The following is a 25785-nucleotide window of genomic DNA, read 5'->3' as shown; positions in this document are numbered from 1 at the left end:
GGTGCTTATGATTGAAATTGTATGAATGTGAAGATGGGTCTAAAAGAAAAGGTGAAAATGGATGGCGTAGCGGCGGTAGTGGAATTTGCTAGAGATGGGTTGAATTGAGTTTTTTTTTAAAAATAGCTTTTGTACAAAAAAAAAAAAAAATAGTTTTATAAAATTTGAAAATGATGTGGCATATTGTGTTTGACGTGGATATTGATACTAGGGCGTCTGAGAGACACACAAGGTTGGAGGTTTAAAGTAACGTATTTCAATAAGTATAAGTATTTACTTGACAAACGGTTGTGTACAGGGATCGGGATGACAAACGAAAACAAGTACATGAGTTTATTACGCTATTCTGCCCCAGATGTTATAAAGAATTTTAACTTGAAAAAAAAACTATTTTTTTCAAATCTGTAATAGGAATAAATCCCAACTTGCTCTGAGGTTATATAGATTTCAATTAAACTTTGATCACCAGATCATCCAAACCTTATTTAGTGGTCTTTGTCGTAAACCAATCAACGGAAGAATGACATCAGCTTTACGTCAATGCCTATTATTAATATTGTAATTGCAATTTTTAATATGAAGTGAGAGTTATTAAAATGCTTAAATTACCAATTGCAATCTAGAAGAAATCGAGTTCAATAATTCTTGGGTGTTTATAAAATCATTTATCAATTGGCTGGTCTTAGGAAGTGAATAGCCAAATTCCTAAATCTATCGAAGTATACAAACATGAAAAGTTGGAAACCAATCCCCATCCACTTTAATTATTTTTTTAGTCTTTTTCTTGTAGATCATAATATTTAATTTTTTCAGATAAGAATTAATTTCTTTTTTTTAAAGTTGTCCTTAGAGTAAAGAGCCTATAAGTATTTGTTATATTTTCAATGAACAAATTAATGTTAATATGTTAAATTTTATTATTAACTAATGCTAAAAGGTAAATTCCTTAATATGTATGAAAACATCCAAAAAAATCAATTAAAGTGGACCGGAGAAAATAATACATTAGTCTAAGTAGGCGTTTCGCCATAAGTTTTGGAAGTTTTTTTCAAAAAAAAAATTCAAATATATGTTTGTTTATAGAATTAATCTAATTTTTGAGAGATTTTAAAAATCAAAACTTCAAGTCTCAAATATAGTTTAAGACCTTTTTTTGGGCCAAATCATTATCATTTGGGACTTTTTACATGGAAAATAGAAGAAGAAGAAAAAGACTTTTTAACATGTCAAAACTTGACTCAAAATTCATGTCCAAACACATTTTCAATTTCCAATAAAATTTCATCCAAATCAACTTTTTTAAAAAATATCTGAGAATCTATGTCCAAACGGTCCTAAGCAAATTGTATTATAATCGGATCAAATGTAATAGCCTTCTTATTTGATTCATCAGCTTATGATTCGACGCCGGCAAGTCGTTATATCTCTAGCTATCTTCTAAATGTTTTCCTTTTAGTTGTTATTGAATACTCTTTATTACGTTAATTTAAAAAGACTTTTTCCAGACTAAGTAAAAGGGAAACAAAAGCGATAAAATTATTGAAACTCATTGCCATTTTGTGGGCTGATCGGCTAATCCCTGTGTGCATTTGGCATAAATGACTAGGGTCTTTGATAGGGTCGTGCATAATTTGATAAATATCGAATTACTTTATCGAAATCGAAAATTTTAGTATTTGGTATTCGATATTTTAGTATTCGGTATGGTATTTAGTTTAAGTTTTAAAAAATATTGGTATTATGTATGATATTTGATATTTTATAATGAAATACCGAAATACCGATACCATATCGAAATATATATTATATTACATAATACACATATTATTAATTATAACATAAATATAAGAATCTAAAATTTTACTTTCCGTTATTCACTAAGTTCATCAATTAATTCTAAACAAGTAACAAGACATCTCTAATGATAAAATTTATTCTTTTATGAACAGTTTTCTCTCTCTGGGTTGATATTTGTCAGTTTTGGATAAAACTTTTGTCAACAAAGCACAAGTTAGTATTCAAAACGAATAAATCGAAACCGAATGGAGAAAAACCGAATTATACTGAATTTAATTAGGTACGGTATTGATATTGTATTTTAAGAAACCGAATACCAAAAATACCGAACCAAAATATCTAAATACCGTATCATACTAACCGACGAACACCTCTAATCTTTCATTCTAAAAAACGATGACTTTTCCGTTGTTATCTAGGACAAAACATATAAATTCTATGGACAAATACTTATAAAAAACAAAGACAATAATTATTATTGCGAAAATATTTGGAAATAAATTAGAAAAAAGGAAAACATTAAATTATCGTTTCTCACTTACAAATAGTGGATCCTTTCGAGGACATTGGATTACCAAAAAAAACAAATCAAATATAGTAGGCCTGCGTTCAAATTTATGAAAAGGCACATTTTTTATACCAATGGTTTTCTTCAAACACTTAAAAAAGAAATCAAGTACTCCCTCTTTAATTTTTCACATTCTTAAGAAATAATAAATAAAGTATACAATTTATTATAATACCCATATTAATTGATACATATTTTATTAGATTTGACAAAATAATTTGAAATGATTAATAAATACTGTGGGTATAACAGAAAAAAATATTATCTTTTCTTAATATGCGTAAAGTGACAAGTAAAAATAAAAATTTATTTTTAATATACATGTCATGTAAAAGTAAACGGAGCTAGTAAAAACAAAGGAAAAATGCTAATAAAACTTCTACCGAGCATCATTTTTAGTGCTTCTCTTTCCCATGTATGTATGCTCAATTTATCTTAGCCTCAAAATTAAGCAATGTAACAACTTTTCTAGACGATCTTTTTTGTTAAAAATTGTGTCGTTAGATTCCCAAGTAATATAATCTTGAAGAATTCTTACCCCTGTCTCCATAAACCCACAAACTCCACATCTAGTAAAATTCCATTCCCATTTCCAAACACACCTTATATTCGCTCCATATAGAAATTATATAATTTTGTTGGATAAAGGTGCCAACCTTACTAAATTAGTCAAATATGAAATGCCACATTATCCTTTGACTCCTTTTTACTTCTGTAGTTGAGTCCAAGAAAGGAAGCTAAAAGCACCAATTTCCCCTTCTACCCCCAATATAATAAAGTAATTACTATAACCCTTAATATAATTTACTTTCTTCCTTTTACTAATTTAAATTCAAGATTTTGAGCCTAACTGTTTTATAATACTATAAGAAGCTCAAAATTAGTGTTAGTTTCTTCGTCTCAAGTCTCAACATCGTTTGACTAAACATAAAAATTTTATAAAGAAAGTAGTAGATAATTTTGCAAATTGTAGGTGAGTCTTTGAATATTTCAAAACCTTCAATATCACATCCTGCTTTAAGTCACTATAACACACTGTCTTGTTATCGCCATTAGAGTCCAACAATTAGCTTGGTTTTTTTCATGTGTGAACGCTCATTCACAGTCTCAGTACTCTTTCTTCTCCTTAAACCCTGTTTCCGTTACACTTGTAATCCATGCATAAATTTCCCCATCTCTTACTAACTCTTATCTCCTCACCATCCAACCTCCATTTTCAGATGTTTGTGATTTATGATTAAATCATCAAAAACAAACTCTTGTCTTTTTTAAGGACTTAGTTTCACCCGTAAGGGAGATTTCATTGTATTATCAAATGGAACACATGAAACTCCAATTTCTGCTACTCATACAACTGTTTTTATTCATTATTCCGGCGAGTTGCTTGAACCGCGATATTGCCATTTTACTCCGGGTTAAAACTGGTCAGCTCGGTGACCCCAATGGGTTGCTCTCTGATTGGAACGCATCAGCTCCAAATGCGCCTTGTAACTGGACTGGCATTACCTGTGATCGTAAAACGCGTAAGGTTGTCTCCATCGAGTTCACCAGTTTTGGAATCTCCGGTCATTTTCCGGCCGACTTTTGCCGGATTTCGACTTTGAAGAAACTCAATGTCGGCGATAACAGTTTCGGTGACTCTATTTCCTCCGACTCCTGGTCTCTATGTTCGCATCTGCACTTTTTGAATCTTTCTTTAAATTTCTTCGTTGGCAAGCTACCGGAGTTTATAGCCAAGTTTGATAACTTGACCGTCCTTGATGTTAATTCAAACAATTTCTCCGGTGATATTCCGGCGAGCTTAGGCCGGTTACCGAGATTACAAGAGCTCGATATTGCCAACAATCTCCTTAATGGTTCAGTTCCTGAGTTCTTATCCAATCTTACCGAGTTGACTCGATTGGTCATTGCTCAAAATCCATTTAAGCCAAGTCCATTGCCTTCCTCAATCGGACGACTAGGTAAACTTCGAATTCTATATGCTCGGTTTGCGAATCTTATTGGAAATATTCCAGATTCCATTAAGGACCTGAAATCTATTCAGAATTTTGACGTGGCAATCAACAATCTTACTGGAAAAATTCCAGAAATCATTGGAGAACTGAAAACCGTAGAACAAATAGAGCTTTTTCAGAATAAATTTTCAGGTGAATTGCCGAACACGTTTTCGGGACTTGTTTCTCTGTTCAGGTTTGACGCTTCTCAGAACAATCTCACGGGAAAAATACCTGATAGCCTTGCCCGTTTGCCGCTGGTATCTTTGAATCTCAATGATAACAATTTAGAAGGCGAAATTCCAGAAAGTTTATCTCTTAACCCGAATCTTACTCAGTTCAAGCTCTTTAACAACAGCTTTTCAGGTATTTTGCCTCAAGATTTTGGTTTAAGTTCAGATTTGGATGAGTTTGATGTCTCTGGAAATAATCTAGAAGGTTCTTTGCCGCCCAACTTATGTTCCAGAAAGAAACTTAGGATTTTGAACCTGTTCGATAATAGGTTCAGTGGGTCAATCCCTGAATCCTATGGGGAGTGTAATTCACTAACATATGTGCGTGTTTATAATAACCAATTCTCCGGTGAAATACCAACTGGTTTCTGGAGTTTTGCTGGATACACATTTCTTGAACTGCGAAACAACAACTTTCAAGGTTCAATTCCAGCTTCAATCTCCAATGCTCGTGGTCTAACGGAAATTCTCATCTCCAGCAACAAATTCTCCGGGGAATTGCCGGCGGAAATATGCAATTTGGAAGAGATTGTGATCATGAACATAAGCAAGAATCAATTATCAGGAGAGTTGCCTTGGTGTATCACAAAGTTGAAAACATTACAAAAGTTTGATCTTTCAGAAAATAGGATCACGGGTCAAATTCCCAAATCAGTTAGTTCTTGGACCGACTTGACTGAATTGAATTTAGCTAACAATCAATTGACAGGTGAGATTCCAGGTGAGCTTGGTACTTTGCCGGTTCTGACGTACTTAGACCTCGCCGGAAACTCGCTTTCCGGCGAAATTCCATCGGAGCTGAGCAACCTCAAGCTTATCAAGTTTAACGTATCAAATAACAGGCTTGAAGGAAAAGTGCCACTTGTGTTCGATAACGATTTTTTCTTCTCGGGTTTACAGGGCAACCCGGATCTTTGTAGTCCGGATCTTAAACCTCTGCCTGAATGTCCAAGATCCAAAAGTGTAAGCTTGTATTTGGTGTGTATTTTATCAGCTTTAGCCGTCATACTTGTCGGGTCACTTGTTTGGGTCTTGATTAAAGCCAAAAGGTTGCTACCCATCCGGAGCAAGCGTAAAAGTGCATGGAGAATTACTGCATTTCAACGGGTTGGATTCACGGAGGGAGACTTGTTAGCTTCACTAACAAATGACAATCTCATTGGAGCTGGTGGATCGGGTCGGGTATATAGGGTCAAACTGAAAAACGGGCAGATGGTTGCGGTTAAGAAGCTTTGGGAGGCTAAACGGGAAAGAGAATCCGAGGAGGTTTTCAGGTCGGAGGTGGAGACTCTAGGGAGAGTCCGACATGGAAACATAGTAAAACTATTGTACAGTGGCATTGGTGATGACTTCAGGATATTGGTGTATGAGTACATGGAGAATGGGAGCTTAGGAGATGTTTTACATGGGGAAAAAGGTGGCATTCTTTTGGATTGGCCAAGGAGATTTGCCATAGCAGTTGGAGCAGCTCACGGATTGGCCTATTTGCACCATGATTCTCTGCCTGCAATAGTGCACAGAGATGTCAAGTCTAATAACATTTTGTTGGACGAGGATTTTAGGCCAAAAGTTGCTGATTTTGGTCTAGCTAAGGTAATGCAGCAGGATAGTGAGGAGAGTGATCAAGTCATGTCCCATATTGCTGGTTCCTACGGCTACATTGCACCTGGTAATATATTTTCCTTTAACCTTTTATTTTCTGTTAATTTATTGATGTTACCAAGCTTTAGGTCCAATGACTGCTAGAAGTTCTCTAGTCTTGTTCGAATTATATACTCCATGTTAATAGAAAATGTATCGAGAGCATCTAGTGCTAAAGAAACTAACTTTTTTATAATATTGGAGTTGAGACCTAATCGATGTTGTTGTTATTTCTGTGTTAACTTGTTAAAGATATTTACTGTAATATCTGCATCCTGATCCTGTATATAAGGACATTCAAAATATTGTTTTTTAGTATTTGATTTTTGGATGCTTTTATAAGATATGAGACCCGATTATAGAATAGATGTTTCAAACTTATGACCAGATCGGAAAACTTATTAATCTAGTGTCAGTCCTCTTGCTAGAAACTCTGTTTCTGAAGTCTACATTTCTATTTATTGCATGCTAATTCTTGTTTCTGAGTTTATCTAGGGATTTGTCAAAGTAAAATCAAAGAAATATCTGGCACCCTTTTTCTGAAGTCTGCACATTTGCTACATACTAAGTAGTATATTGTATAATATTTAATTCTGAGTTTCAATATAGATTTTTCAAAGTAAAATCAAAGAAAGGTTGGGCACTCCGTTTCTGAAGTCTGCATGACCATTTATTGTCTACTAGTAATATTTAATTCTTAGATCACATCATATCATTGAATGATTTTGTCACCTAATGTCTGCTAGCAAAGTTAAGATTTGATCAAAAGAATAAAAAATAAGAGAGTTGTGTTCTGTCACCTTGTGTTTGCCAACACATTCAAGATTTGATCGAAAGATGAAAAATGAAAGCAACATGTGCCTAAATTATTATTGCTTATTTCTCTAATTATTAAATAAATCTGGTAACACCTTAAATTCTACTTGCTACCATAAATTCCTCATTAGGCATACAATTTCATCCCTTTTGTAAAGTTGATACTATGTCGTCAGTGACTGCCCATACTCCTTTCCCCGGAAAAAGTAAGAAAAATACAGACCTACATCTTTGATGGAAAAAAGTTGATGGCCTCTTGATACAAGTCTAGAAAACATTTTGTTTGCAATTGCAAACATTTTGTTATGTTGGTCATGAACATGTAATGTTAGGGAGATGCTAAAGTTTTCTAAATATCTATGGATGCCAAACTGTATTATCCAAATGTTCCAGGCTGCACCTTTGAACGTACATTGATTCTTTTTTCTCAATTGCAGAATATGCGTATACTCTGAAGATTAATGAGAAGAGTGACGTCTATAGCTTTGGTGTGTTACTTTTGGAACTAATAGCGGGTAAAAGGCCCAATGACTCCTCTTTCGGTGAGAACAAGGACATGGTCAAGTGGGTGTTAGAGGTTGCAATATCGTCTAAAAAAGATGAAGGAAGTGGCCGTGTCACGGGCAGCAATGGTATTCTTGATTTGAACCAGCTAGTCGACCAGAGAATGAATCCGTCTGCAAGCAATTATGCAGAGATTAAAAAGGTTTTTGATGTGGCTTTGCTTTGCACTTCTTCGCTGCCCATTAATAGGCCATCCATGAGAAGAGTTGTTGAATTATTGAAGGATAACAGCGTTGCTCGTTCTAAGTCAATCCGATAGCTTTTCACAGTTTATACATGCTCTTGCTTTGAGTACTCTGATACTAGTGTAGACTGTAGTAGGATATGGGAAGATAGGTGTCTGTTGCTTAAACTCTGCTTGATGGGGCATAGTTAAATGGAAACTGGCAAAGATAATTAGGTTGATTTAGTTTGCTGCTCTGATTTAACAACCGCCCTGTAAGATACTCCAGTATACATAGCAGCTTAACTAAAAGCTTGCTGACCTGTAAAGCTCATGAGTAACGACCAAATGTTAGAGTTTTTGTTGCCAACATATGAACTTTACATTCATATTCGAGTTTATTCTGTGTCCAAATTTATGACCGACGAAATTTAGGCTGTCAAATTTGGCCCAAGCCCAAATGACCTGTCCAATCTGTCCAAGGTTGGGCTGGTTATTGACCTACCTATTTATTGGGGAAAATTATGCAAATTGCCTCTTCAACCCGAACTTATTACCCGTATTTTTATCCATTCTCAAAAGAATTACAAAAAATGTACACTCTACCAAAATTAATTACTCCCCCCCCCCCCCAAAGATATCTTCACCGGAACTCTTCTTATTTATTCGCTAGCCAATAGTTTCTAAGTTTCTCCTCCTTTCAATAATTCTCCATTTAAAAATCCATGTCGGTGTTTTAATCAAGACTGCAGTCATATCAATTGACCCGAAACTAATTAAGGAGGTAGCAGACTTTTTAGGCGTGGGGTACACTGCTAGATTCTAAATCTAAGGAGTCATATTGTTTTAAGTTCTCGCAAAAAGTTTCTTTCCTATGAGTTGTTGCAAAGGAGCCTCATCTTGATTTGATCTTCTATAGTTCTCTCTGGTAGTATTATATGATCACTATTACTCGTCATCTTTTTGTAATGTATATAAAAGATTGGCGGAGCTACGGTGGTTCTCGATTAAGGGACAATGATAAAAATTTTGGTGCTTTAAGTGGTATCTGAATGGGTGTTGCTAAAGTATTTTTTCAAAATTCCAGATCAGATTTTTATGTGTTTGAAGACCCACAATTGTTGAGCTGGAAACTCTTTAATATGGATTATCAACTTGAAGATTTTGTTGTTTGATTCAAAGTGGGTGTTACAATATATTGTCTATAGTATGTTGGGGAAGTTTATACTGAAATTTAGTTGCATTTGGAGCTCATTTGAGGTGATTATTGGAATCAAAATTAAAGACCTTCCATTGTTGTGCTTGAAGCTTTTTAATCTGAAGAAGAAACACGATTACCCAACAATATATCATTACAGTATACAATATACTATAAAAGTATATTGATGTTATATAGTTTACTACTACAATATAATTTAGCAGTACATACAATAATATTTCTAGAATAATATACTATAATAGTATACAATATACTGCAATAGTATATAATATGCTGTAACAATATACCGTTATAATTGGAGCATTTTTCAAATTTTCAAAGTTTTCAGGTTCTTGTTCAAATTTTAGACGACGTTTTCATGGTAGAGATTTTGCAGTAATTTTTTTAAATTTGGGTTAAAGCTGAGTTGAACTGGAAAAGAAGAATTTGTATTGTATACTAAAATGATATACTATATATCATTTTGGTATGCAATTTATTCAAACGATATACTGTTACAGTATATTATATAATGTAATAGTATACTATTACAATTTGGTCGTTTTTGAATTCGTTGAAATTTTCATTAGGTTCTTTTTCAACTTTTCAACGAAGTTCTCATGTTTTTTTTAATTTTTTTTTTTTATTAAAACAAAATATTTAGTTTGAAATATTTGATTGGAGTTGTGGCTAAAATTTGAGTTAATTTGGTAAAAATTCTGAAGTAGATTTTTGAAATTGAGTTGAACTAGCGAAGAAGACTTGTACTATACACCAAAATAACATACTATATACCATATATAATATTTAATTCATTAGTGTATAATTTATTGTGTTGAAGCGAAGAAGAATTTGTACTATATACCAAATTGGTATATAAAATAATATACTATATACCATTTTGGTATACAGTTTATTCCAACGGTATACTGTTACAGTATACTATATAATGTAACAATATACTATTACAATTTGGTCCTTTTATAATTTTTTGAATTTTTTGCAACTTTTCAACAGAGTTCTCATATTTTTTCAATTTTTTTCTTAAACCAAAATATTTAGTTTGAAATATTTGATTGGAGGTTGAGGCTAAAGTTTGAGTCAATTTGGTGAAAATTCTGGAATAAAATTTTGAAATTTAGGTTGAAATTGAGTTGAACTAGCGAAGAAGAATAGTTTGTATTATATACCAAAATAACATACTATATACTATTTTGGTATATAATATTTAATTCAATTGTGTATAATTTATAACAATGGTATACTTTACATTATATGGTATAATGTAAGTTAAATTTGGTATTTAAAAAAAAACATTAATGGTTCCTTTTTCAATTTTCTAACAGAGTTATCGATATCATATAACCAGTCAGTATATAATATATAGCATGTGGGTATCATAGTATATTGCAATATATATTTCAACTGCTACTAACATATTATCTTTGATATACTATATGCTAAAGTAAGTTATTTTCCAATAATTAATGAATAAAAATGTGTAGGATTAGATTATGAAAAAAAAAGGAAATAAAAATTGATTTGAAATAATGATAAATAAGAATTAAAAAATGAAAGCACAAAAGAGAAGAGAAAATAGTTATAATGTATAAGTTATTCTAATAATTGAATTAAAAAATAAGAAAAAAGATAAAATGTATATTATACCGGTTATATTTTAAAAAAAGTGAAAAAATATTTACTATCAGTTATCTTTTCTATTGTATAAAGTAGAAGAATAATAAAAAAGAGCAAACAAATCAATTAACTTAGATTATAAAGAGGAAAAGAAAAAAAAAAAGAAAAAAGGAGTTAAATGAAATTAGAAAAGGAACAACAATTAAGAAAATAAACAAAAGGAAAAAAATAAAAATTAAAAAATAAAGAAGGAGCCAAAATTAAGCGTGAAAATAAATAATAATAATAATAATAATAATAATAATAATAATAATAATAATAATAATAATAATAATATGATTTGGGCAAAAAATAAATGATCTGAAAAGAAGAAAAAAATAAGAAGAAAACGAGAAAAAAGAAAAGGAGAAAAGAAAGAAAAGAAGGAAAAAAATAAAAGAAGCAGAGAAATAAAAAAGAAAAGGATAAAAAGAGGAAAGTAGGAAATGTAATTATAACGCAATATAACTAACATTTCCAGCTTCAATATTAAGTATTTGTTCAGCTCTTCACTCTCCCTACAGTCTATTCAATTTGATTGCATACATTTCTCAAATTTTTACAAGAAAAGAAGAATAGATTGACTTCATTTTCTTTTTTTGCTAAAATAGTCTAATAACAAAGTATGTCTTCACGCTAAGGCAATAGGTTATCTATCTTTATCTTGGTCATTTTCGAGTGGTATCATAGATTATAAGATGTTCTTTTTGATCTGTAGAGTAAGAAAAATGTGGGGAGGGTGATTTGCTTTCTGATAATCAATAAGTAGTGTATACTTCCATAGGTTTCCGATTCTTATATCAGCAATCAATAGACCTTGTATTATGGTGTTACGGGAGAAGAGGCGGATCCAAGATTTAAAGTTTATGAGTTTCTATTGTAATCTCAAATTAATATACAATAATAACTGAGTTCACAGTTATATATTTATAGATATTTAATGAATTTTTTAATAAAAACACAGGGTCTCCGCAAAAGTTACTGGGTTCCCGGGAACCCAGTAACTATACTCTACATCCGCCACTAACGGGAGATGCTCCATAAAATATTCGGAAAAGGGCCAAAAATGCCCCTAAGATATTGAAAATGGCTCACGTTTGCCCTCCTTCCACCTATTGGGCCATAAATGTCATTAACGTTAGTTTTTGAGCTCAAACTTACCCATATATCTAAAAGAAGGGCCAACAAAACCCCTAACGTATTGAAAATGGCTCAGAAATACCATCTGTTAACCTTTTGATCCGCAAATGCCCCTAACGTTTGTTTTTGGGCTCAAACTTACCCATATATCTAACAGAACTAACCTGGTCAATTTTTTGACTTTAACTTCGCCATGTGGCATTTTCTTAATCCGCACGTGTATTATTTGTATTAAATAAACCCACTTGTATCTTTTAAAATATCCAACGACCCTGACCAGTTCATATATATTTGGACGGTCGGTTAAAAATAATTACATTCGCTAGTTAAATATATAAAAATATGTATATTATACATTAATATTTTAATATATATTTTACTTGATATTATTTTTAGGAAAAAACTATACGGTATAGTTTTCCCTATGAATTATGATCTATAACTCGAATTTATTAAGCAAACATGACAAAGGAACGACAGTTTTTGCTAATATTTTAGCTCTATCGTTATATATTAAAACACTACTAGTTCCCATTGAAAAGATCATGTGAAGTCCATTAATGTGCTAAGTAGTTGGATATGTATATAATTAAAGGTTTAAAATAGTTTCCTTTCCATCAATTTCTTTGCTTCTCCTTTAGAATCATATAAATAGAACATTATTATTTTTATGTTTGCAAATTAAAATTTATATTTGTTAAACTTGTTAAGATTTGTAAAATATGAAGGGAAAACTACACCGTATAATTTTTTCTAAAAATAATATCATGTAAAATATATATTAAAATATTAATGTATAATATACATATTTTTATATATAATCAATGTATATTTTTTATATATTTAACTAGCGAATGTAATTATTTTTAGCTTACCGTCCAAATATATAGGAGCGGATTAGGGTCGTTGGGTATTTTAAAAGATACAGGTGAGTTTATTTAATACAAATAATACACGTGGCAGATTAAGAAAATGCCACATGCCGAAGTTAAAGTCAAATATTTGACCAGGTTAGTTATGTTAGATATATGGATAAGTTTGAGCCCAAAAACAAACGTTACGGGCATTTACGGACCAAAAAGTTAACGGAGGGTATTTTTGAGCCATTTTTAATACGTTAAAGGTATTGTTGGCCCTTCTGTTAGATATAGGGGTAAGTTTGAGCCCAAAAACTAATGCTAAAGGCATTTATGGCCCAATAGGTGTAAGGAGGACAAAATTGAGCCATTTTCAATACCTTAGGGTCTCCGCAAAAGCTACTGGGTTCCCGGTCTCCGCAAAAGTTACTGGGTTCCCGACCTATACTCTACATCCGCCACTGACGGGAGATGCTACATAAAATATTACTACTGTTTGATATGACTTCATTTTTTTTTTTGTCAGCAAAGAATAACGATTATTCTTAATCTTGCTTGAGTTTGATGAGAACTTGTATAAACAAATTAACATAAACAAAATGAGATTTTGTCCACTTAAGTCAAAGTTAGAATATTCGCTCTTTCTGATCTTATTCTCTCTTTTTCCCGACGTGCGGAAGAGGAAGGAAAAAGGGTGAAAACGAAATGATTATTTCAAGATACTTCACTAATTTCCTTTTTTATTTGTTATGTATTCTTTAATTTTGGAAAGAAAGAAATATCAGTTGATGGAAATAAATAAAATGACATTTACGAATTAGTTTCATGATAAAAAGAAATATTTCCTCGTAACAAACAAAGAACCAGTGGTCACTGTCCTCCATTTATTTTATGATGTCCCCGTAGAAGCAGAGAACAAGGGGAGGATCAGAGCACAACGTGCATTCAAATTCGGAATTAAGATAGTGTGACGTCTTCATAAGCACCAATTCTTTGTTGATTCAATTGCTCGCTCATTCTGCAAATTTCATTGAACAAATTAAAAAGAGAAAATGAGGGAGTGCATTTCCATTCACATTGGCCAGGCCGGTATTCAGGTCGGCAATGCTTGCTGGGAACTTTACTGCCTCGAACATGGCATTCAGGTATTTTCTTCATTTTCTTGTTACTTGGCGCAGAAGAAAATGTTTCTATTGTTTGTTTGGGTATAAACATTTACGTATTACATATGCTACTCGTACAAGGCTTATGACATAGACTGAGGATAATGTTTCGTGATCTTTCAGACTTTAGACTCTAAACTCTAGAGTATTAAATGCTGCTGAAAATTTAAATGTCTATGATATGTTGGTTGTGGCATGGAATAAGAGTCGGGATATTTGCGAAATAAAATGATCTTTATTCATAAGAAGACCATGTAATTCTGCCAACAAAGATATAGGGCAAAGAGTTGAGAATTTACACTCTAATGCTATTGTGAGGAATTAAGGAACAAATAAAAACCTACATTTTGGTCATGAAGCTCTCATCCAAAGACAAGTTTGAGAGGAATTGACATCCACTGCAAATTTCTATAGAGTTATTAGTCATATACAATACCGTTTTAGGGCCTCACCAAGTCTTAGGCATATAAGCAACACTGGGATAATTGAAGCCAATGATATGAAATCTCCGAATTTGACTTTAATAGAAAATAATTTCCGTGGAAAACTTTCTACATCCATCGATACCAAACAATGAGATCAAAGACTATCAAGAGAATGTGCTACTTTTCCCCGTACCAAATTAATTTAAGTATATATGATGGAATAGTTGTTCTTAGTGGCAACTGAAAGTATGGAATTAAGCTATTTTGAAATCTCTTAAGCAAAGAGTAAATGATACTGTAAATTAGTGTTTTCCACTCCACTAAGCTATTTGTGTCTTTGATAGCCTGATGGGCAGATGCCAAGTGATAAGACTGTTGGGGGAGGTGACGATGCCTTCAATACATTTTTCAGCGAAACCAGTTCAGGGAAGCACGTTCCTCGAGCCGTCTTTGTTGATCTTGAGCCCACTGTTATTGATGAAGTGAGAACTGGAGCATATCGTCAGTTATTTCACCCTGAACAATTGATCAGTGGCAAAGAAGACGCCGCCAACAACTTTGCGCGAGGCCACTATACAAGTGCACTTTCTCCACCTAGCTAATTCAATTGTATCTTATTTTCCATGTAATTCTCATGAATTAATGAGAGTTTTTTTTTTCTTTAATTAACCAGTTGGAAGGGAGATAGTTGATCTTTGCTTGGATCGTATCAGAAAGCTGGCAGATAACTGCACAGGTCTGCAGGGCTTTTTGGTCTTTAATGCCGTTGGTGGAGGTACTGGTTCTGGCTTGGGTTCACTACTGTTAGAACGCTTGTCAGTGGACTATGGCAAAAAATCCAAGCTTGGCTTTACGGTGTATCCCTCTCCTCAGGTTTCAACTTCTGTGGTGGAACCATACAATAGTGTTCTCTCAACCCACTCCCTCCTTGAACACACAGATGTTTCCGTCTTGCTTGATAATGAGGCAATTTATGACATTTGTCGTCGCTCCCTTGACATTGAACGCCCCACCTACACCAACTTGAACCGACTCGTCTCTCAGGTATTGGCCCTTTTTTATTCCGTTTCTCTTATACAGGGTTCCACATTGGAAATTTATAAGGAAAACAATCTTATAAGGTGTAAGGATAGACCACACCATGTTAAGAGTGTATTTGGATTGGATTAGCCGAACATCTTATAAATGAAGTGAGTTTTCTAACTTGTTTTTTGATCAGGTGATCTCATCCCTGACTGCTTCTTTGCGGTTTGATGGAGCATTGAATGTTGATGTGAATGAATTTCAGACTAACCTGGTTCCGTACCCAAGGATCCACTTCATGCTTTCATCTTATGCCCCGGTTATATCAGCTGAGAAAGCTCACCACGAACAACATTCCGTGGCAGAAATCACCACTACTGCTTTTGAACCAGCTTCTATGATGGCCAAGTGTGATCCACGTCGTGGCAAGTACATGGCGTGCTGCCTGATGTATCGAGGGGATGTAGTGCCCAAGGATGTGAATGCTGCTGTATCCATTATCAAAACCAAGCGCAGCATTCAATTTGTGGATTGGTGTCCCACAGGCTTTAAGTGTGGTATCAATTACCAGACTCCAACCGTTGTCCCTGGAGGCGATTTGGCCAAGGTACAGAGAGCAGTATGTATGATATCCAATTCCACCAGTGTTGCTGAGGTTTTCTCAAGAATCGACCACAAGTTCGATCTAATGTATGCGAAGAGAGCCTTTGTTCATTGGTATGTTGGTGAAGGCATGGAGGAAGGCGAGTTTTCTGAAGCACGGGAGGATCTTGCTGCCCTTGAGAAAGATTACGAGGAGGTGGGTGCTGAGTATGGCCAGGGTGAAGAGGGTAGTGAAGGAGAAGAATACTGATTGAGGGGAGAGAGTATGTGTGACTGATTATTAGCTGTTTTTCTTATTGCCTTTTCTTGATTTCAGTATATATGCTGATTTAGCACTGTCACGGTATTTGTGAAAAGATATCTTAACTCTGTACATGTACTTTATCACTGCTAAAACTTTTCCTGGTTTTAATATATGGCATCTTTTGAATTATTATGTCCGTGGATATTGAAAAGATTTAGAAAAATGGGATAGGCGTACAATCTTTATCCAGTTATCAGTTTCTTTCCTCTGCCCCCTACTTCTACAGTTATGCTGTTTAATTTACTCAGCCAAGTCCGTTATCTATGGTAACCATGATATCCTTGTTTTTGATTGTGATATGTTGGGTGCACGAATAAAGTTCCACATTAGTTGGCGAAAATATTGGGAGACTATATATAAGGTGTGGAGATCTCTTAATGGTGTGAGACCTTTTACCGTGCGGGTTCACTATAAGGTTAAGAGTGACTCGCTTACGCTGCTGAATAATCTTCACTTTAGCGAGCCCGTAGTAGCCCTGGAGTTAGGTTATGATGGTCGTAATGAGCTCTACTATAAAGAAAAATCTCCTCTATTCGTAATGATAATTCTGACATCACCACAGAAAATTTGATTCTTTCGCGCCTTGTTGGCAGAGCGGCATACAACCAAGATTCATTTTATGGGGCTTTCTCCTTTGCTCTAGCGAGAAAAAAAAGTTTCTCTCTTATAGAGGCTTCTAAAAAGGCCATTTTCTTCGAGAGGGATTCCCATTCAGCATGTAAGTTTTGTCTCTCTTGCATCTCCAATCGGGCTTGGTGTTTTAAGTTTATAAAGCCACGAAAATGATGCGCTTGAATTGCTTTTACATCTTCATAAAAAGGGAATCATGCATCTCGACACATAGACTTTGTAAGACCTCCGCGAGACCGGCTCTGTATTTTTTCAAATTTTTTTAGTTTTTTCGAGGGAATGTCAGTTAATAACTGACGGAAATTTTCAACCGACTTGTTATCAGTAACCCAGTTTGTCAAAATTTTCCTGGATGTCGAAAATTTGGGTATTTCCAGTAGTGTAAGTGCATTGTTTATTACTCCTTTAACTCTTGAATGTAAATGAAGAAACTTTTTTTGTGTATGCAACGATGAAGAGTTCATGTTTTAAAATTGAGGCTTGTGAGCTCTTAAGTTTTTTCTTCACAGTTCTTCTGCGCTTAAATTTATCTATTGAAGAATTTGTTTCTAGAGTTCCAGAATACTATAGTGTTTTCTGCATGCCCGTTGATGGATAAAATAGTTTTCCTTGTCCGAGATGAATGAGGAGCATTCTGCATTGATATTTGGCACTGGCTTAGAACTAAGAATAATTGGTTAAGCCACCAGGCATTGTCAGTCTAAGGATTAGTATTGAATTGGATCAGATGTTAAATCATACCTTGTATTTTGAATGGAATAAATAAATATAGAGGTCTGTTTCTAGGGAGCACCATGTTATATATGTTGTAATATATGCATCCTGTCGATTTAGTGTTTAATTACTTGCCATATAATTGCCAACATAACTTAAAGTGGAATATGAAGTAACATTAACAAACTTAAAAAGCAATTTCTTGACATGCTTTTTATTCATAGTAAGTATAGCATTAACATTAACTATGTAATAAATAGATCAATATTTTTCATTGTCTTGAGGATCAATTCAGCTTTTGCAGTCTCAGCTGTATAATGGGAACACAGTTTTGGACTCGGATTCTCTGTAATCCGAATATATGAATTACATTTAATCAAATGTGACAATACACGTGACAGAGAGACCTGCGCACCAACTATAAATCACACAGGCGTTTCTCTCGAAATTGCTCAGGCTTATTCAGCCAAAACATCTTCTTAATATTCTTCTATATTTGCTTTTTGCAATGGCAAGGAGGACGAGTAGGGGTAGGCAAAAGATTGAAATGAAGTATGTCGAGTCAAAAGAAGCACGCTATGTTACCTTCTCAAAAAGGAAAGCGAGCTTGTTCAGGAAAGCGGAGGAGTTTTCAACTGTGACGGGAGCAGACGTTGGTGTTTTGCTCTTTTCACCAAGTGGAAAACCATGTTCCTATACCTCCACTAGTGTTGAAAAAATAACAGAAAAATTTCGTGAATGGAAACTACAGAATGCTGATGAGGGAAAATCAAGTGTGTTTCAGGCATTTGATGATCTCTGCAAAGATATACAAGATGAGAACGAAAAGGGAAAAAGTCGAGAACTAAGGTATAAGGTAATGTACCCCGGCGCTGAAATACCGCCTGATAAAGAAAGGTTGGAGAAGTTGGTGGAAATGAAGCTGCGGTTGGTCAAAATTAATGAAGCAGCAAAAAATCACATTCGGGCTGAGCGACTCAAGTTTGATTTAAATGTTGTCCCTGAATATGAAGTGGGGGAGAGTTCGGGAACTCATCATTCATAAACGTGGCTGTGGCAATTGGAGTCCTTGAATTTGGTACTAGTGTTTGGAGGAGAGTTTAATTACCAGTTATCGAGTCTTTCCCTTTGGTCAATTGTTGTCTTTGTTATTGAGTCAGTCATTGTTTGTCTTTCAGTGGTCAAATTATCTGAGGTTTTAGACCACAGAAAAGAAGTTTATGAAGTTGTTATTGGGTCAGTTGTTGTCTTTGTTATTGTTGGTCTGACGTCTTTCCATCATACAAAATTCAATAAAATAAACTCTTCTCTTGTACCAAACATGCCATTGAATTTTGTGCCATCTTTAATCTTCTATGATGCTTTGTTTTGTCTAGATTGGTAAACCTATTGAAACCTTTTATTGAACTAGTGAACAATGTGAACTGATATAAAGAAATAACCTCTTCAACTCATTGGTGTCTTTTCATGGTTCCAGCTCCCCCCGTGAATTTGGCGCATTAACACCTAAGCTTGCTATATGTGAGATGGTGGAATGAGTTGAGTTGGGTTTTTGGCAATCAAGCGCCTTACTCATGGTAGAAAAATACTTGAGGGCTGTTTAGTTGGTGAGATAAAAGATACTAACAATTTCAGGTTAAAATACGGGTTTATCTTATTTCGTATTTGGTTGAATTTTGGGATTCCTTGATTAGTTATACCATACTTGTTGTATTATTTTTAACCCACATTGAGGGTAAGATGACAATCCCGAAGATACTAATCCCGGAATAATGCCCCAAAATAACAAAGATGCTCTTCCCAAGGGTTTTCTCTCAAAATCCTTTAAAAAATTCAAGGTTAAAATATAAGTTTAACTCAACTTATTTAGTATAAAACCAAACACATGTTCTATGTTATACCTGGTATATTTATTTTTAGTCGAATGAATCAAACATTTATCAATAAAAGTATATCCACTAAATAATTCTGACATTATTTATTCCTCTTATCATAATCTCGTCATTGTAATCCTGATCAAATATCTTCTGCTTTACTTACATTGTTTGATCAAAATCTCTACTTGACCAAATTGGAAATCTACTTGTATTGTAGGTTTAAGAGCACATTATAGAAGCGGGTAAAACGTTGCAGGACTTAATCCAATATCTTACGGCACGAGCTGACCCAAAGACACCCCTCTCTTTCAAGCAGATTCTCGGCATGTCAAGTAAATTGAACAAGAATAGGATTTGATATCAAATTGTCCAAATTTCACTCTAGTGCTAACGTTTAAGAAAAAATTCAAATATATTTTGATATTGGTTGGTTTTGTCTTTTCTTTTCTAGTTTTTTCGGAGAAAATTACAAGATATATTAATAAATGATACATAATACAATATAAGTAACAACTTTCTCGATTCTACAAGTAAAATGAACTACAATAGTAAGTTTTTATAATCAAAGAAATAAGAGTTACTCTTTTCCTCGAAGAAAGTAGGTGTAAACATAATTAGGGGCCATAAGTTGAAAATCATATTCGTGCAATCTGATTTTGTGTAATCTCTCTATGTGAAGTGTAATATAATGTGGGATTTGAATTCAAAATTCCAAACCAAAAGTTTCATAAAAATGTTCAGTGTTTCTTTTGTTTTTTTGAAGATTTTTATGTTCAGCTGACAAATAACATCCTCTAATATCTAGGATATCATCAAGCTTAGCTTGATACATAGTACATACTTAGCACTTGTACTTGCAAAAGAAAATTCTCTTACGTGTCTTAACTTTGCGGGTGAGCTATTACACTCTAACTTATAAAAAATGGGCCTGCATATAAAAAATTACTTTTAAATAATCGATAAAACAACACATATCTGCAATAAACACTTTTCTTTTAAAGATCTTTTCAAATATACTTCGAGTTCTCTTTGCAATCTTTCCACATATTTTTTTTTCACAAATGTTTATAGATTAATAATAATTGTCACAAATTAATTCATATATTTAATAATTTATAATTATTGTTATAAATTAATTAAGCCAATATAATTATTAATCGACAGCTAGAAATGAGCTAATAATAGTTTGTACTCCAGCCAAAAGTAGATTTATACAATTTTTTAGTTCTAACTAAGTGACTTTTAAAAAATATTTGTTTGAGACATTGTTACAAAAATATTATTTCAACTCCTTGAAAATTTTCAAAATCAAAATTTGAAATTTTCAAGAGCTCAAAATTTCCCCTTGCATATTTCTGGTTTTTGAAATTCTCAAGCAAACGCTACCTTAAACTTAGTCAACAGTCCAAGTGGGCTACAAACCCGGCCCTTAAAGAATATCTTCACACGCGCGAGAACGGAAAGCGTGCGAATTTGGTGTTTAACAAGGGCAAGGGGCAGTAGTATACACAGAGACGGAAAGTTCAATCCACAAGCAGAGAACAAGAGAAATCCTAAATGGCGACGGCGATGTTCAGATCTAGTATTCGCTCCGCGCTCCGCGGCGGCGCTCCTCGTGTAACTCCGGCCTCCAAGAGGACCCTCTCTTCTCACTCATCCGTTGAGGAAGAGGCCCGTATGTAGTCTCATTCATTTTTAATTTGAATTAGGTTTTATTCATTCGTACTTGCATTGAATCCGATCTTTAATCTTCAATATACAGTTTTCTTCTTTCTGGATGCGCTTTCATATGCTATTGTTTATTCACTTTGTCTAGATCTTATGCTCCGTGTATGCTGTATTTACATGTTTTATTGGAATGTAATTAAGTGAAATTGACTTAGAGTTACATTTCATAAAAGAAGGCAAGATGTTGGAATAAAATTTGCCTGAGCCGAATTAGTAAAGAAGACTTTTATAGCGTATCCTGACTAGTTTGGGATTGAGGCTCAGTTGATTGATTTGTTGTGTTTAAAGTGCTATATTTACATGTTTTATTGGAATGTAATTAAAGTGAAATTGAATTAGAGTTAAATTCTGTAGAAAAGACAAGTATCTTGGAATAAAATTGGCCTGAGCAGAATTAATATAGAAGATATGTATAGCTGATCCTAACTAGTTTGCGATTAGTCCTAGTTGCTTGATTCGTTGTGCTTAAAGTGATTAACTTGGATGTGTATCTTTCATATGATGTGGCCAGGTGAAGCCTCTAAGTGGGAGAAAATTACTTATGTTGGAATAGTTTCCTGCACTATTCTTGCTGCGATTTGTCTGTCAAAGGGTCACCCTCACTCTGATGAGCCTCCTGTAAGCATTTTCTTTGAATTTCTTTTACTTTATTTAATGTCAGGAATTTGGATTTTTTGTGTTCAACAGTATGTTCCTCTGTCTATCTTTCAATTTTAGATGCCGACCTTAGGCTAAAAGTAGAAAGTCATGTTGGCGTTATCGATCAGAGGGATTTTCGCTTCTTCCCTTCAAGTAGTGGAAAAATTCTCTTAATGGCCTAGAAATAATGAATTCACCACATAAGTGCAATGTGTAGAAATATATCACATATTCATGATGAGCCGTCAGCCTTAAAAGGTTTAAGCAGCTGGAAAATTGCCAACACTTACGAATGCAAGGAGGATATTTATGTTCTTTTTGTATTAATTCAAAAAGAGAGTTGTGACAGAACATTATAAATCCATGATGGAGGTTTTGCTTGGTTTCATCGAAAATATATACAACTATGAATAAGATGACATAAGTTCTCTCTATTCTGAAATCTTTCAGTTATTCCTCTTCTATGCTTGAGAAACTCTAATAATTTAAGAAGGTAGTTAACAATACTATTTGAAGCAAGATATCAATGCCCTAAAAATAGTGGATAAAGCGCAATAGGGTTGGCGGAGGGAATAGGAAACAGTAAGTAGGGAGGTGCAGTTAAAGAAGAGGATGAATGTCTTCTTTAAGAAAGACAAAATAGGGGAATATGGTTTTAATTTCATATTGTTAGATTTTCATTATTTGTTGATATATCCAATGTAAAGAAAGGGTAGAATGTACTTATCAGGAAAAAAGAAAAGAAATGGTAGAATGTTATTCCAGCAATTCTATGTTATGTGACAATTTGACTTGTGTTATATAAGTGGTAGTTGAATAAAATATTAAAATAGTAGTTGAGAAGTTAAATTGATATGAGCGGAGTAGCTTCTTCATTTTTTTCTCTTATTTAAAGGGTTTGCGGGATTTCTGTTATAGAAGGGACTTTTGAACAGTCGAGTCATAGTACGGAGACACTTGCTGCAAGTGGCCTCCTGAGAAGCAAATATCTAACTTTTATTCCCAACAAGGTTTACTCCTGTTATGCATGTTTTGGTGATTTATTTGGGGTTGCACAGAGGGAAGTGGCTTGATGGGATTAAAAGGATAGTCTCAGGAGTAAAGTGTCTCGATCTGTTTACTTCACGATGACAATGTGGAAAACCGTTGTATTGTCATATGTTTTTGAATACAAGTGGGTAATATGTTATTTCCCTCATCCTGTGTGACTTAATATTACAACTTCAATTATACCGTTGCTTATTCTGCTCGCAGGCTTACTCATATCTGCACATTCGCAACAAGGAGTTTCCATGGGGTAATTATGTGACATAAGTCATTTTTTCATTTTGCTTCTCGATAATTTCATGTTACGAACTCTTACTTATGGATTAACTTATTTAAACGTGATGGTTGAAAAAAATTGAGTTGGCGTTTGGACCATATTTGGTTGAAGTTGAAAGAGTATTTGGATGTTGATATGTTTGGATATGCATTTCATCCGGAAAAAAAAGTTGACGTTTTGTGATGAAAATCATTATTTCACTTGAAATGCTCAAACAGGTTTTTCAATATTTCACCAGAATTTTAAATAGTGAAGTTCAAAATTTGCAATTATTGATTGTCAAACAATTATTTGCAAATACTGAACTAAGAAAGATTTGGATCATGTGCCTCCAAGTAGTCTTTTACAATTACACTAATTAAAGCTAGAATTTGTCTCAATCTCACATAAAGTTTTAGAAGATAGTGCATTATATGAACAATTCAAAAATGTAGGACAAAATTTGCATGGCCCTTGAAACTAGGTACAATATATGCATTTTGCTCTTCTAGATTTTACCTATGTGATTGCTCTCTTGATCCCTAGTCCCTTTTGGAATTGCATAAATTGATTATGTGATTTGTTGAACTAATTACATATTGTTGGCACCATCCCCAGATAATGAAATGAGTGGATTTTTCTTCTAGTTGCATCTGTTGCGAATAGGAAACTGTGAGCTGAAATCAAGAATGTCATGTTCTGCTGCATATCTATTCCTGTTTTGGTTGATCAATCCAAGCTCTGAATTGCCTGTGCTGCAGGCCTTGTTTTCAATTTAAACATGATTTCACGTATTCTCATTATTTTAATTAATTAATTCAGTGCTTATAGTATGTTATTATACAGTTTCTGTGGTATACATCTCTCTGAGGATGTAATATCCATGTTTGCCATATTTTGTGTTTGCATTTAGATCTTCTGTCTGGCTACACTGTTTTAATACCATACTTTCTCTCTGGCCTTTGGTGAATGCAGGTCCAGATGGGCTTTTTGAGGTCAAGCACCACTGAAACTGCGTGGTTTCTCTGGAAGGCGTTAAAATAATTTCTATCCATCCGCGAGGATCATCACATTTGTTGAATTTTCATTAGATGTCTACTTTTGGTTCTTTGCTTATAAGAAACCATTGCCTTTTCTTTGACATATTTATATCTTTTGCTGTATACTTACAATGTGCTTTCTAAAGAATAAGAATTCAGGGATAATTATTCGTTTCGATATGGTTGCTCTTAAATGTCCCATTATTAGAGGGAATTATAATTAGCTGAATTTCTACTAATTTGCATTCTGAATGCCTTAATGCATGACCTTCATTTACTGGATATTATTGACATAGGGGGGTGCGTGTCCGGTGATTCATGGTTTTTGTAAACTTATAGGATATGATTGAATCCTATCTCTCGAGTGATGGAGGTTGGTTATTTAGCTTGAGTAATACATGTGATATAATTTGGTATTCGCGACAATGACCCTCGCCGAAATTTTGGTATACATATAGTTTAAGAGCTGAAAGATGACTGTAAACAGGTCTTCTTCGAACGCTTGAAGGACGGTGTTGATGACTTTTCTGCTAGTGCCGGTATCTTTCCCTTGGCAATTCATTGTTTCTTCTTCACAACCTTCAAATTGTTTACCAAACTTAAATACTTTATATACGGAAAAGGTCCAGATATGCTTACGAAATTGTACATATTTGCCCGTCGTTAAAAGATGGACTCAATCCTGCCCTTTCTGTGTATAAGTTGGGTCACATATGCCTTTTTTTTAAATAGACCTCACTAATAAAATATTTAGCACTATATTTTGACACATGTCACAATCTGGTGCATTCCATCTATACTCTGATTTTAAATAATAAACCAACCAGACCCATCACTCTTACTTTGTTAAACTGACCCGACCCGATATTCTTTTTTAATAAATCCCAATCTTATTTTATTAACCCATTCTCACACCTCGCTTTCTCCCAATTTCTCCTCTCACCATAGCTGCCCCATTAGGGTTTTTTCCCAAATCGTTGACCCAATTTCAGAATTATATAGGGTTTAGTCTTTGAGTTCCAACAACCTTGGTCCTTTATTTCTTTTCTTCGTTCGTGAAATGTCGCAAACATCGAGCTCTTTTAACCGGAGTGTAAGGAATTGTCCATGTGAAAATGTTGTGCTCCACCTCACTTCGTGGACTCCTGAAAATCATGGGAGACATTTTTTTAAGTGTTATAAACCTGGTGTAAGTTATTGTTTTCTTTTAAATTTTCAGATTTGTGTTTATAGTTTTTTTTTTGTTTTTGAATTATAATCAAATTTAGTTGTTATGTTGCAGCCAATATCATGCGGAATGGGATGATGACGAATTTCATCCAAGAGCCACTATTGTCATCAACAAATTAAAAAGGAAAAAGGATACTCTTGTTGATGAAAATGATTACTTAAAAAAAGAAGCTGATTTTTTTGAGAGAGAAACCATGTATTTGAAGGAAAAAGTTGTTGTTGTTCAGTTTGAAACTAAATCATTTGGGGATATAGTTGCTGATTTGGAGGCATCTTCTGTTATTGGTAATCTCCCTTCCTCTACTAAAAATGATGGGAGATATGCAAAAAAGAGAGAAAATGTATTAGTTATGTTATTGTGCATCATTGTTGGGTTTATTGTTGGTTATGTATTACATAATTAAGTTATGTAGCTTTTGAATATTGGATGGAATGTAATCATATTTTGTGACTATATG

At 33.8% G+C, this 25785-nt stretch overlaps 3 protein-coding genes across 4 annotated transcripts; all 3 read left to right on the top strand.

The window, feature by feature from the left end:
• The first annotated feature begins 3077 nt into the window (after nt 1-3077).
• On the top strand, nt 3078-8165 carry LOC104110652 (LRR receptor-like serine/threonine-protein kinase HSL2). Its single transcript, XM_009620185.4, has 2 exons — nt 3078-6261; nt 7487-8165. The coding sequence occupies exons 1-2, from the start codon at nt 3681-3683 to the stop codon at nt 7870-7872; spliced, it is 2967 nt and encodes a 988-aa protein (XP_009618480.1). The 5' UTR covers nt 3078-3680; the 3' UTR covers nt 7873-8165.
• Nucleotides 8166-13632: 5467 nt separating this feature from the next.
• On the top strand, nt 13633-16295 carry LOC104110651 (tubulin alpha-3 chain-like). Of its 2 annotated transcripts, XM_070195935.1 has the most exons (5): nt 13633-13793; nt 14581-14815; nt 14910-15280; nt 15456-15914; nt 15991-16235. In XM_070195935.1, the coding sequence occupies exons 1-5, from the start codon at nt 13701-13703 to the stop codon at nt 16114-16116; spliced, it is 1284 nt and encodes a 427-aa protein (XP_070052036.1). In that variant the 5' UTR covers nt 13633-13700; the 3' UTR covers nt 16117-16235. The 2 variants fall into 2 exon arrangements, with proteins under 2 accessions (XP_070052036.1, XP_009618479.1); XM_009620184.4 differs by having other exon boundaries at nt 15456-16295.
• Nucleotides 16296-20798: 4503 nt separating this feature from the next.
• Nucleotides 20799-24275, top strand: LOC104110649 (cytochrome c oxidase subunit 6a, mitochondrial). Its single transcript, XM_009620182.4, has 4 exons — nt 20799-21062; nt 21627-21733; nt 23009-23051; nt 24033-24275. Exons 1-4 carry the CDS (start codon nt 20945-20947, stop codon nt 24065-24067), a joined length of 303 nt encoding a protein of 100 aa, XP_009618477.1. The 5' UTR covers nt 20799-20944; the 3' UTR covers nt 24068-24275.
• Nucleotides 24276-25785: the final 1510 nt, after the last annotated feature.

This window comes from Nicotiana tomentosiformis, chromosome 2 (genome assembly GCF_000390325.3).
Source record: "Nicotiana tomentosiformis chromosome 2, ASM39032v3, whole genome shotgun sequence".
Lineage (NCBI taxonomy): Eukaryota > Viridiplantae > Streptophyta > Magnoliopsida > Solanales > Solanaceae > Nicotiana > Nicotiana tomentosiformis.
Note: the sequence above shows the minus strand (reverse complement) of the source record. Positions and strands in the feature narration are given on the sequence as shown.